The sequence below is a fragment of the Rhinatrema bivittatum genome, chromosome 1, assembly GCF_901001135.1.
Source record: "Rhinatrema bivittatum chromosome 1, aRhiBiv1.1, whole genome shotgun sequence".
Taxonomy (NCBI): domain Eukaryota; kingdom Metazoa; phylum Chordata; class Amphibia; order Gymnophiona; family Rhinatrematidae; genus Rhinatrema; species Rhinatrema bivittatum.
In genome coordinates this window covers 362,128,135-362,142,344 of record NC_042615.1, presented here as the reverse complement: position 1 = coordinate 362,142,344, position 14,210 = coordinate 362,128,135, and the positions used below count along the sequence as shown (strand labels likewise).

General features: G+C 44.2%; 1 protein-coding gene across 5 annotated transcripts in view; it reads right to left on the bottom strand.

The window, feature by feature from the left end:
- Nucleotides 1-14,210, bottom strand: part of LOC115090941 (UDP-glucuronosyltransferase 2A1-like) — a 195,930-nt gene that overhangs the window by 114,442 nt on the left and 67,278 nt on the right. Inside the window, exon 1 of one of the 5 annotated variants that reach the window (XM_029600653.1) lies at nucleotides 211-947. The exons of the other annotated variants lie outside the window; for them this stretch is intronic. Within the exon in view, the coding sequence (XP_029456513.1) occupies nucleotides 211-934 (724 nt within the window). The 5' untranslated portion in view covers nucleotides 935-947. Of the gene's footprint in view, nucleotides 1-210; nucleotides 948-14,210 lie in introns of those variants that run through there. 5 annotated transcript variants of the gene reach the window in all.

Genomic DNA, 14,210 nt, shown 5'->3' with positions numbered 1-14,210 from the left:
ATGGAAGATCTACTATTTTGGTTCATTGTGCTCTTTTCCTTTCCGTGTGCAAGTTCCAACATGAGGTTCCCCTCTTTTTTTTTTTCTCTCTATCCTCCGCTATCTCCCTCCAACATCATATTTTGTAAACGAACCTGGCTTTAGCTAACACTGCCTTGAACTAAGCTAGCTGTGCTCCTTTTATTAATGCTGGAAGAAATAAACACTCACCTAACACCCTACTGTAATAGGAGTCCCATTCCTTCCAAGCCAAGAACTGCAGCAGGTCGTGGAGGAGATAAAGGAGCAGGTTTTCCGTTCTCTCCAGGAAGCTCATCCTCTCCTGCAGTTCGGAGGTGGCAGCTGGTACAAAGGAAGGAGGAGCAGGCAATTGTCCACACAACCTCTCAAACACAAAGCCTGTGGAAAACCTCAGGCTGTAGACAAAAGGCACTTCAAGTTTCTCGGCTAGCAGCTCCCCACACGGAAGGACCGGATCTGAGAGGAGGACGTCAAACTCAGCCAGCCGTAGTTTGCTCAGCAGGTTGCGGTTTTTCACTGCCCCATCGCAGATCTGCTTGTGCAGGGAGGCAACGGCTCTAGAGAGACTCTTCATTGTCCTATAAATCTGCCAGAAGGAGACCTGATGCCTTTCATAGATCCAGAATTTTAAGAATGCCTCCCAGTTGGCTCGCAGCTCGTCTGAAGTAAATCCGACCCTCACAGTCTCAAAATGGAAGCCCAGGCTCGTGTTTTTGCTGGCTGAGAGGGAGGCAGAATGTACAAGGACCGTCACCGCGTGGCCTCTGGACATCATCTCTTCTGCCAGAAATCTCAGACTGATCCAGTGGCTGTGCTCAGCCGGCCACACTAGCACATTGCTGGAGTGAGCTGCTCTCCCGGCAAACAGCAAGTGAAAAAGAAAGGTTTTGCAGAGGCACTGTCTTGCTGGCATAGCTCCTGCACATAAACATCCACAGAAAGAGAGAGAGAGAGAGGGCGGACAGCACATGCAGCTCTTAGCGGTCTGGATGGCTTTGAGAAAATGGTCGTGTCTGCCTCAAGAGATGCATCATGTTTTAATAAACAGTCAGCTGCCTGCATTGCAAACCATGGGAAGGATTCACATTAGAAAAATGGAATGGGCTGAAAACGTTTGGATTCTTAGAGCAGATGGCATTTTTTTGTTGAGCCCTCACACTGTCAGAGAAAGCAGCAGCTCTCCCGCCTACTGCTAGCAAGTGGCACAGGCAAGGGTGTCTTTGCCTCTGTCATTCTCCTGCATTTCATTTTACATTAAGATATTTCTTCTCTTCACTGCTGCCTCTCATTTCATCCTGCCACCCTTCTGCCAGGACTCTCAGGAACCATTTTAGTTTCTCATGCTTAGATGAAATATTAAAAATGCGGCAAAATATAGCATGCATTTGTATCTTGGATACCTTGTACTCCTGGGAGTTTGAGCGCAGAAGCCAATAAATCCTTATTACTACAAAAGGAGCTAACTCTGAACCAAAAATTGTACAATCTGTTATTATTCACTTTGATCATTCCTCCCTCTACTCCCTCACAAATATATAGTGCCTCTTGACCAAAATTCTCAGAACCCTTCCTCATGCATTCTTAGAACAAATGAAAATATGTTAAGAAACTGTATCTATTGCTCTGCAATGTTAGTAAAATGAATCTTTACGTGAGTTTCTAAAAACTGAAGCACTGTCTATGTACACTGTATAAAGCAAGGCAATTTATCCCCAAGGGCATGGTGTAATGATACTGGCTGCTAGGTGGCCTCCCTGCCAGCAAGGAGCCTCACTGGGCCACGCTCAGACCTGCTATAGTCTCCGCCTTGGCTGCATGATGCAGCAAGGTCAGACCTATAAAACCCTCCCTCACTCTCAGCTCAGGGCCTCATCATTGAATGACCCTGGCTCCTTGCGCCTTCTTTGCAATTACCTTGCTTTTACCTATGTTTACTGTGTGCCTTGCCTATGTGTATAGCTTGCCTTGTTTTAGTGTTCCTTGCCTTGTTCTAGTGTAGCAGAAGAGCGCAGCAGAGTCATGCCTCGAAGGTTGCATTTGGGGAAAAGGAGGCAGAGGAGCGCAGCGGAGTCATGCCTCGAAGGTTGCATTTGGGGAAAAGGAGGCAGAGGAGCGCAGCGGAGTCATGCCTCGAAGGTTGCATTTGGGGAAAAGGAGGCAGAGGAGTACAGTGGAGTCATGCCTCGAAGGTTGCATTTGGGGAAAAGGAGGCAGAGGAGCTCAGCGGAGTCATGCCTCGAAGGTTGCATTTGGGGAAAAGGAGGCAGAGGAGCACAGCGGAGTCATGCCTCGAAGGTTGCATTTGGGGAAAAGGAGGCAGAGGAGCTCAGCGGAGTCATGCCTCGAAGGTTGCATTTGGGGAAAAGGAGGCAGAGGAGCACAGCGGAGTCATGCCTCGAAGGTTGCATTTGGGGAAAAGGAGGCAGAGGAGCGCAGCGGAGTCATGCCTCGAAGGTTGCATTTGGGGAAAAGGAGGCAGAGGAGCGCAGCAGAGTCATGCCTCGAAGGTTGCATTTGGGGAAAAGGAGGCAGAGGAGCGCAGCAGAGTCATGCCTCGAAGGTTGCATTTGGGGAAAAGGAGGCAGAGGAGTACAGTGGAGTCATGCCTCGAAGGTTGCATTTGGGGAAAAGGAGGCAGAGGAGCTCAGCGGTGTCATGCCTCGAAGGTTGCATTTGGGGAAAAGGAGGCAGAGGAGTACAGTGGAGTCATGCCTCGAAGGTTGCATTTGGGGAAAAGGAGGCAGAGGAGCTCAGCGGAGTCATGCCTCGAAGGTTGCATTTGGGGAAAAGGAGGCAGAGGAGTACAGTGGAGTCATGCCTTGAAGGTTGCATTTGGGGAAAAGGAGGCAGAGGAGCTCAGCGGAGTCATGCCTCGAAGGTTGCATTGGAGAAAAGGAGGCAGAGGAGCGCAGCAGAGTCATGCCTCGAAGGTTGCATTTGGGGAAAAGGAGGCAGAGGAGCTCAGCGGAGTCATGCCTCGAAGGTTGCATTTGGGGAAAAGGAGGCAGAGGAGTACAGTGGAGTCATGCCTCGAAGGTTGCATTTGGGGAAAAGGAGGCAGAGGAGCTCAGCGGAGTCATGCCTCGAAGGTTGCATTTGGGGAAAAGGAGGCAGAGGAGTACAGTGGAGTCATGCCTCGAAGGTTGCATTTGGGGAAAAGGAGGCAGAGGAGCTCAGCGGAGTCATGCCTCGAAGGTTGCATTTGGGGAAAAGGAGGCAGAGGAGTACAGTGGAGTCATGCCTTGAAGGTTACATTTGGGGAAAAGGAGGCAGAGGAGCGCAGTGGAGTCACGCCATGAGGAGCTATCCAAGGTTCTTGAAGAAGTTGCAAAACAAGTGGAACCTAAAGCAGTGGGTGAGCTGGAATGGGTGTTACCACCGGCGCTTCCAGCGCAGCTCTGTCCTGGCCATTCCCACTCTCTAATGCAGCTGCTAGAGCTAGAGCTGTCCTGAAGCAATTTCTGTTCCTTTTTTTTTTTTTTTTTTAAATAAAGTACTTTTAAGATGTTTATTTATGAATCATACATTTGTTAGCTGTGTGCTGCTGGTGTGATGGGATCAGTTAGGCCAGAAACTCCCAAGCACTGCTGTTGCTGAGGGAATTGAGCCTGCAGTGAGGCTCTGTCCTGGACAAGCAATGGCTACCTGTAGTGCTTTTTAATATTTTTGTGAGTGGGGACCCCCACAATGATTTTTTTTGCAATTGAGAGCCAGGATTTCAGCTCCTATTACTACTAGGCTATTTCTTTGTTTCTGTGGTACTAGCCACTTCTCCTTTTTCAGGACTTTTAATGCTTCCTGCTGTGGGATGAAGCAGGGGAATGCTTCCTGAGTTTGGGACTCTATGAAGGGGCACAGAGTGAATGGTGAGGCTGGCACACTAATGCCCATTGAAGCTGGAGGGTCTGAATTTTTTTCTTCACTTTATGAACAGACCCAGGCTTGTCTGGATAGAGAGAGGGAAAGAATAAGCTCCCGCACACACCTCAAAGACTAGCAGGATTTATTTTTCCTGTACCAGCAGTGACTGATGCACATAATCTGCTTTTTCTCAAAATAAGCACTGGTTAAGCCTACATCTAACCAAATGTTACCAGTTGAGCAGCTGAAAGGATGTTCTTGCTCTCCTTCCTCCCACCTTGCAAATCAGAAACCCCTGACCCTGGCTCTCCTGACACCACAAGTTCTATTTTATGTTTTGCACTTGGCATAAGATATGCCATAGTGGGTCAATCCCAGTATCCTGTGTCCAACAGTGGCTATTCAAGTCACAAGTACCTGGCAAGTACCCAAACATTAAATGAATAGATCCCAAGCAGTTTTTGGACTTTTCCTCTAGGAACTTATCCAAATCTTTTTTAAACCCATCTACATTGTAACCACATCCTCTGGCAATGAATTCCAGAGCTTAACTATGCACTAAGTGAAAAAAGAATTTCTACGATTTGTTTTAAATGAGCTACTTGCTAACTTCATGGAGTGCCCCCTAGTCCTTGTATTATCCGAAAGAGTAAATAACCGAGTCACATTTACCCGTTCAAGTCCTTTCATGATTTTGTAGACCTCTATCATATCCCCCCTCAGCCGTCTCTTCTCCAAGCTGAACAGTCCTAACCTCTTTAATCTTTCCTCATAGGGGAGCCATTCCATCTGCTTTATAATTTTGGTTGCTCTTCTATGTACCTTCTCCAGTGTAACTATACCTTTTTTGAGATGCGGCGACCAGAACTGCACACAGAATTCAAGGTGTGGTCTCACCATGGAGCGATACAGAGGCATTATGACATTTTCTGTTTTATTCACCATTCCCTTTCTAATAATTCCCAACATTCTGTTTGCTTTTTTGACCGCCACAGCACACAGAGATGACAATTTCAATGTGTTATCCACTCTGACGCCTATATCTCTTTCCTGGGTGGTAACTCCTAATGTGGAACCTAACATCGTGTAAACACAGCAAGGGTTACACTGGTAAACAAAGTTTTTGTTTCCTTCAGGCTTTTTGGTGTTCAAAATAGATTTTTTTATGCTGATCACAGATATTCCTTCGAAATTTGTACATCACGTAAAGTTTTTGAGAAATGGCCAATTTTGTGTTATAATAATTGTGCAATTTTAAAACATAATCTTGCGTATATATATTTTCTGGACAGTAGGTTTTATGATTTTTAAAATTAATGTCGTATTTTTGACAGCCATAAGCAATGTAACATGTAACAGAGACTTTCCTATCTTACTTGTTAGACTTCTGACATTAGCATACAAACATTTCAAAGTGTGTTTTTTGTTTGTATTAACATTCTGCTTTTTAGTTGTCAGGGATAATTTTGAATTTTTTAGCTCAGGTGACTCTTTACTTATAGGCACATGGACTACTTTTCTTATTATTGGAACCTCTCTGTTGAGATGCCCTAATTCTAATGCTTCCTTAGTATCCTTTGAAGATACCTCCCTCCAAACCATGTGCTGCTGAACGACTGTTTGCTTTCTCCTTTGTTCTAGTTTAAAAGCTGCTCTATCTCCTTTTTAAAGGTTAGCGCCAGCAGCCTGGTTCCACCCTGGTTAAGGTGGAGCCTATTCCTTTGAAAAGACTCCCTCTTCCCCAAAAGGTTCTCCAGTTTCTTATAAAACTGAAACCCTCTTCCTTGCACCATCATCTTATCCATGCATTGAGCTTGTGACATCATGCGGAGGGGACACCCCCGAGGTTCCTGCCATGATGCACATAAAGGAAGGGGCTGTGCGCTCGCGTACCCTAGGTGATCCCAGGAGGAAAATGGCGAACGCAATAGCTCGTGCCGATCAGGGGATGCCGGAGAGGTCGGTGTGTGGAAGCGGAGGCAGCCATCTTGCCCAATGGAAGTGAACCAGGCAGGAGAAAGGTGAGCAACAGAGGACGCAGCCATCTGCGACCGATGAGAGCAATAGTACCCCCCCTTCTTAGGACCCCTCCCAGGAGGTTTGGGTTTCCGAGGATGAGTTTGATGGAAGCGTCTTTGTCAAGGATATTGATAGCGGGCTCCCAAGAGTTCTCCTCTGGTCCGTATCCCTTCAAGGAGATAAGATACTCCCAATGTTTACCTCTTTTGCTGACATCCAGGATATCATCGACTGTATACGTGATATCTTCCTCAGCATCATGCAGCGCGGGTTCTGGAATCTTGTTGGAGAACTCAGAAAGGATGAGCAGTTTCAGTAGTGCTACATGAAAGGCATTGTGAATCTTCATGGATGAGGGCATGAACTTTGACCTGTATGTCAAAGTTCCAAGACGTCGGAGAACAGAAAAGAGTCCTACGTATCGTGGTGCAAAGCATGCAGAGGGTAATTTGAGGTGAAGGAACTTCTTACTGAGCCATACCTTGTCTCCTGGTTGGAATTAGGGTGCCTTCCTGTGATGAGCATCGTAAGTCTTCTTGGCCCTTTGGCCCGCCTTGAGAAGTAGATCCTTGGTTTGTCTCCATAGTTGTTGTAATTCTATTGCAGAGGCTTGGGCTGCTGGAGAAGTCACGGACAGTGGCAGAGGTAATAGAGGTAATGGTTGACGACCGTACACAACTTGAAATGGGTTTGACCCTGTAGCAAAAGCAGGATGCGAGTTTAGGGCAAACTCAGCCCAGGGAAGTAATTCAGCCCAGTTGCTTTGTTTAGAGTTCACATATGAGCGTAAGAATTGCTTGAGCGTCCAATTCATTCTCTCCGGACCGAGATTAAATCCAACGAAATGTCGAACTTTCAACAAAGTGCTCTCCAAAGGTTTGCAGTAAACTGAATGCCTCTCTCTGACAAGATGTGATTGGGCATGCCATGGAGGCAGAAGATGTGTTTCACAAACAATTTGTAATAAACCCACTAACTTCATACTCAGTCACAGCATCTTATTATTATACTTCACAACAGCATCATATTTGATCATTTTTGCTACTCATCTATATTTTTATAATACTATACATATTTATTAATTGATACAGTTGGCTAAAATGTTAATATTCTTCCTTCAGTTTCCTCCCCCTTTCAGATCCTAGTTATTTTTCCTTGTTTTTTGTAACTTTCTCACATCCTAAATATTGTTATTATATCTGTTAAGTTTCATTCTATATGTGACGTTGAATTGGGAAATGTTTTACTATGTTACTCTCTGCCTTTACTCACATTGTTAATTGTAAACCGGGTTGATGTGATTCCTATCATGAAACTTGGTATAATAAAAATAATAAATAAATAAATAAATAAATAAAATAAATTTGGCCAGTTCAGCAGCGGATGGTAATCCTGGCAGTGCCACAAAGTGTGCCATTTTCGAGAATCGATCGACGGTCACCCATATTGTGTTGTTCCCACCGGAAGGAGGCAAATCCACCACAAAGTTGGTCGCAATGTGCATCCATGCTTCCTCAGGTATTGGCAGAGGTTGAAGGAGACCCCAGGGATGTCTGGCAGGAGGCTTCTGTCTCGCGCAGGTAGCACAGGAGGCCACATATGCTTGGACATCAGTTTTCATAGTAGGCTACCAATAAAAACGGAGCATGGCTAGTGTGCGGCCTTGCCTGAGGTGGTCGGCCAGATGGGAGTCATGTGCCCATCTTAATAGTTTCTTCCTCATTCCCTGAGGCACCACTGTTTTCCCAGCAGGGACTGGGTAAGTGGTTGCCAACACCACTTTCTCTGGACTGATGATGTGGCGAGGTTCATCGAATACATCCTTAGGAGAAAAGGAGCGTGAAAGGGCATCTGCCCTAATGTTCTTCTCTGCAGGATGGTATTTGAGGAGAAAGTCAAATCGGTTGAAAAATAACGACCACCTAGCCTGCCGGTGATTAAGGCGTTGGACATGTTGTAAATAATCCAGGTTTTTATGATCGGTATACACCATTATTTGGTGTTGCGCACCTTCTAACCATGGATGCCACTCCTCGAAGGCCAATTTAATAGCTAACAATTCTTTATCTCCAATTCCATAATTCTTCTTGGCTGGAAAGAAACACTGTGAGAAGAATGAGCAGGGATGGAGGACATTGGTATCGCTGTATTGGCTCAGTACTGCTCCCACGCCGACGTCGGCGGCATCAACCTCAACGATGAATAGGCGACGAGGATCGGGGTGGCGAAGACAAGGTTTTTTTTGAAGGCCTCTTTGAGAGTTAGAAAGGCTATTATAGCCGCAGCAGACCATCGAGATGGATTAGCCCCTTTTCTGGTCATGGCCATGAGTGGTGCTGTTAAGGTGGAGTAATGTTTGATATAGATACGAACTGGTTCCAGAATCGTTTCCGGAATCGTGTTCGTACTAGAACCCGGGAAATGTTTGTTTCCGGCGGGACCGTTTTTTTTTTTTCAGCTGTCCCGAGCTGAAAAAAAACTCCATCCGACCCTTTAAATCTCATTTTTTAGAATCCTCCACCCTCCTGACCCCCCCCAAAACTTTTCTAAAGTACCTGATAGTTCAGCAGAGATCCTGGGAGTGATCTCCCGCTCTCGGGTCATTGGCTGCCAGTAAACAAAATGGCGCCAATGGCCCTTTGCCCTTACCATGTGACAGGGGCTACTGGTTCCATTGGCCGGCCCCTGTCACATGGTAGGCGCAATGGACGGCCAGTGCCATCTTTAAAAATGGATTATTTGAATTTTTTTTTATGGATGTGACTCACAGAACATGTGTCTTCTATCAATTGTTTATCCTACAGCAACTAGTCAATAAAATCTTTTATTTTTGCAACAAATTCTGGTGTGGATAGGTCATATTTTTTAGGGATGTGCCTTCATTGGAAATGAAACAGGAAATTTTAACAAAATTTACTGTTTAGTTTCATTTCATTTTTAAAACAAAAGAAAAATGTTGTTTTGTTTATTTCATTTTAAAAATAGAATACTCTGCTGTTTCTGCAGCAAACCCTCTCCCCTCCCCCCCAAACCCTCCCAGCCTCGCTGGATCTTCTTACCCCATCTTCTTCACAGGAAAGGAGCAATCCTCGATTAGACCTGCCCCATCAGTGTAATAATTGCAATGGCGCATTTTTCATTTCATTATCTATACTCGTCCCCAGGATCACCTCTTCTCAATGTGGCTAAAGGTCCATGCATTGTAGAACGCACAGACTGTTAGCCACATTGATCTACACTGGTAAAAGGATTTTTATTTTGTTCCTGGCAGTTTTCCTCCTGCTCCTTTGTACTTCCACCTCAGTTGGAGCCAAAGTTGGGATCTGACACTAGGGATGTGCATTTGTTTCAAATGCTTGTGTATTTTGTAATAAATACATCTATTTTTGGTTTGTTCAAAATGGAACAAACCAAAAATTGACTTAGCCAAAAATATCAAAAAATGAGTGGATATTTTTGGCTCAATTATGAATAAATAAATAAATAAATGGGGCCTTCTTAGATCTCCCTAACCTCTCAGAATGGAAACAGGACCTCCCTGGCCTTCAGTTATCCCTTCTCTAGGGTCTTCAATATAGAAAAGGGCAGGAGTGATTTCCAGCTCCTTCGCCAGTAGCTTCTGCCTTGCTGACTTGCAGTTCGGTGATGGTGCCGGCCAACTTTGAGGCTGATACCATTTTGATGTGCAGTCATTTGCTTTATGGCCCTGAGACATTGATGCCAGTCTCAGGGCTAGCTGGCACCATTGTCCAGCAGGAGCCAGTGGAAATTGTTCCTACCCCTTTGTACATGGAAGACTGCGTAGAAATGGTAAGTGGGGGCTTGGGAGACCCCAGCTCAGTTACTGGTTGGGATGGTCCTGGCTCAGTTGCATGGGTTCATGTTTCAGTTCTTTTTGTTTTGGTAGGTTTTTTTAAATTTAATTTTTATTTTGGTTTGGCATTTGAAGCAAACGGAAATAAACATTAAATAAATGTAAACCCAAAAAACCCTGCCAAAAAAAGCAAATTTACAAACCAAAAATCATTGTGGCGCACTCTTATCTTGCACCATGAGCCTTCATTCACAGCTGCCAGGTGATTTTCCTCGCTATTTTACACCCCTCTAACATTGCAGTGACACTCCTCAGCCAGGGGCCATGCACCAGGGCGCCTTCTGGAGTCCTGTAATCATGGGTCCTGAATCTGGCCACTAGGTGTTGCCCTTAAGCAATGACTCTGGCTCCCTCCCCCTGGGGGCTGTGAATATTACTTTGTCCACATTCCTAGCCAAACCAGGGAGTGAAAGACCTGACTCAAGATCAAGATGGGGACCTTCCACACGGCAGCACACATATGCCACTTGAGCATTGGGCCAGCCCTGTAAAATAGCTTTTTTTCTGTGGAGATTGCTTGGAAATTTGTACTGTAAGAAAACGTCTTCAATATAAATAATTTGACAAACAGTGCCTTTAAGTGGTGAAGAATCACAGTCTCCATCCACTTATCCAATAGTTAGGTCAAGATCACCTTATTCCCTTTGTGGCAGATTCTTCCACTAAATCTGCTAAGGGAAATTCCTGTACATTTTAGGTTAACCTTAGAGCATGAAATCCTATCACACTATACTGTTGCAAGATAGATTATTCTTTATTTCTTAAGTACCTTGGTAGCAAAGCTCCTGTCCTTGCCATATGTAGCCCCATGCCAGCACCATCATTACGCTGATTGGACAAGTCAGACTGGTCTCTCCTTCTCTCCCAAGCTCAGAGTAGATTGCTGTGTGGTTTCTATATCCTTTCTAGATAACCCAACTGGAACTTTCTTCTTTCAAGGATAGAGGATCCTTTCTTCCCTGAGGGAAAAAGCCACTTTCTACCTCTTGGGAAACTCCTGCTCCTCCTCAGGACAGTAGGAAGAACAATCGGGATGGAAAGCTTCAGCTTTGTTTTCCCTCCCTGACACCCTTGGAGGGAGATAACAGACTTCTGCCCGAGTCTGCAGCTGCTCAACTACTACAACATTGAAGTCTCTAGAAACACTAGGGGCTATATATACCTCTTCACAGGCAAGTCCATTGTGGCACATTCAGAAAGGGGTTCTTTGAAAAATGGAACATACCAAATATTCCTTACTCCAAAATAGGTCTTTGTATATGGGACACATATTAGTGGAGACTCTAAGGGGGCCCATGCTCCTGGAGAAGGGGGATGCCTCTTATTGATGCTGGTGGCAGAGAGCTAGGGAGATGAACTGGTGGAAGAGGAGCCACAGCAGGGCAGCGCTGCAGCCTCAAGAACCATCAAAATGAAGCACATCAGAAGGAGAAGCTTCAGCATTTACCAGAACTGGCAACAGCATGAGGGAGCCCAAGACAACCCAGACTTGTGTTGCCTTTTAAATGGAGGAGTGAACAAAGCTTCTACCAAATGAAGAATAATAAAGTAAATAATTGCACATGCTACATGCACAAGCCCAGTTTTGGATAGGCATTATACATGTACCATAACATAATCTAAAGCTTTCTTTAACCACATTGTTTGATGTTTTAATTGTGAATAAATGGGTGGGGTCAGAGGGATGGTTTGTCTGTGTAGCAGAGTTAAAAAACATAATTTCCCTGGGCCCTGCAAAAATGGTCCTGAGAAAGAGAAAAGCAGAACTGGATTTTCTCTAGCAGAGATCTTTTTTTTTTTAAAAAATTTAATTGCTGCTGACCTGAAGGGCTCCTGCAGTAAGAAAATATAAACAGAAAGAGCACATGGGAAGGAAATAAAAGTAAACAAGTCCTTTGAACTGAGCAGCTGCCCTGCTGTGGCTGCTCTTCCACCAGTTCATCTCTCTGCCACCAGCATCAATAAGAGACATCCCCCTTCTCCAGGAGCATGGGCCCCCTTAGAGTCTCCACTAATATGTGTCCCATATACAAAGACCTATTTTGGAGTAAGGAATATTTGGTATGTTCCATTTTTCAAAGAACCCCTTTCTGAATGTGCCACAATGGACTTGCCTGTGAAGAGATATATATAGCCCCTAGTGTTTCTAGAGACTTCAATGTTGTAGTAGTTGAGCAGCTGCAGACTCGGGCAGAAGTCTGTTAGCTCCCTTCAAGGGTGTCAGGGAGGGAAAACAAAGCTGAAGCTTTCCATCCCGATTGTTCTTCCTACTGTCCTGAGGAAGAGCAGGAGTTTCCCAAGAGGTAGAAAGTGGCTTTTTCCCTCAGGGAAGAAAGGATCCTCTATCCTTGAAAGAAGAAAGTTCTAGTTGGGTTATCTAGAAAGGATATAGAAACCACACAGCAATCTACTCTGAGCTTGGGAGAGAAGGAGAGACACTGACTTGTCCAGTCAGTGTAATGATGGTGCTAGCATGGGGCTACATATGGCAAGGACAGGAGCTTTGCTACCAAGGTACTTAAGAAATAAAGAATAATCTATCCTGCAACAGTATAGTGTGATAGGATTTCATGCTCTAAGGTTAACCTAAAAGGTACAGGAATTTCCCTTAGCAGATTTAGTGGAAGAATCTGCCACAAAGGGAATAAGGTGACCCCATCCCTCTGACCCCACCCATTTATTTACTTTATTATTCTACAATGCATGGACCTTTAGCCACATTGAGAAGAGGTGATCCTGGGGACGAGTATAGATAATGAAATGAAAAATGCGCCATTGCAATTATTACACTGGTGGGGCAGGACTAATCGAGGATTGCTGGCTGCTTTTCTCTAAAAGAGGAGGATCATTTTGGAGCTGGATTGCAGAGAGATTTGAAGAGGGTCAGAAGCATTTGTGAATAGCTGCAGCTAGAGAGAAAAAAAGAACCCTTTTTTTTGTAGTAAGAGAGAAACAGAAGGTGTTGACAGCCATCACTCTGGCAGACGTGGGTTGCCTTTTTTTTAACCCAGAGATATAGCTCTACTGGAAGCAAGATAACTTTTGAACAGAGGTGAAGCAGAAGGAGAAACTGGTATGAAAGGAAATCTAGTTTAAAGTTAAAGTTTATCAGGAAAGGCACACATCCTTAGTGATCTGCTGTAGTTAAAGCTTTGTGTGAAGAAAAGCTCAACTGGAACTTGTTTGTTTGTGAATTTGAGCTTTAATGCTAATGATTTGTTCAGTCAGAGTCTGGTGTTCATCCCAGAAGCTGTAACTTTTGACTGAAGCAGAAGTCCTGTGGCAGAGTCACCCTTCTGCAGTTTTACTCTGAGACCTACCTCACTTCAGTGGCTATTAGAGCAGTGGTTCTCAACCTTTTTCCCATCGTGACACACTTGACAGACCATGCTCACATGTGTGACATACTGCTCATTATAATTCACGGTGGAAATAAAAAATAAAGGTCCAGTATTATTTTTATTGTTAAGAATGACACAAGGAAAAGATACGTATTCTGTCTGAACAGAAATTGCATAAATAGTAAACATCCCACATTAAAACAACACCAATTTCCAGCAATTAAACAGTAACCACCTTATCTAAGAAAAGGCAACACTGAAAATATTACACCAGGCCTTAAGACACCAATACATCTCCTATTAGGAAAACAGATCAAGTCAGGCTGTTAAAGAGCCCTACACAGAAACTAAACGCCAGCAGAGAACCTCACCTAAATCACATGTGCTGACCCTCACCTAACAAAGAATAAAGAGACCAAAACGCATAACTAGAAGCATGCAGAAAAAACTGAATTGGAAACCGCAACAAGCCAGAGTGTTTGTATGCAGTATAATAAAGGAAAAAAAGAAACATCACCAGTCCTTATAAAATCAGTAGCAGTAAAACCATACTAACAAAAAGAACAGATTATTTTGAAACAGCTGATGAGTGGAATATCCAATAATTAAAAACTCATATCAAAAATTTCTAGATACCAATAAAATATTTCAAAATAGCAGACACAAAGACCCAGTAATGAAAAATAATAAGGATACAAAAAAGTTTTTGCTCTGCATACCCGGGAATGTTTGATATCCAGGTGCCCTGCGATTGTTTGGAATTAGCAGGAGGAAGGATGGTTTGCTTGCAACTTTCTCCTCTCTCTCTCTCTCTCACACTGGCTCTCAATCGCTCACATATTCACATGCTTTTTCTCTCTCACTTATATAGGCTCTTAATTACACATTTACACACATGCTGTCTATCTTTTCACGCTTACACACACACACAGGCTTTCAATCACATAAATACATGCTGTCTTTTTCTCTCACACACAGACTCTCATTCACATGCTTACAAACATGCTCTCTTTCTCTCATTTACACACAGGCTCTCAATCACATACTCACATGCTCCCTCACCTAAACCAGCTCTCAATCACACACACACACAC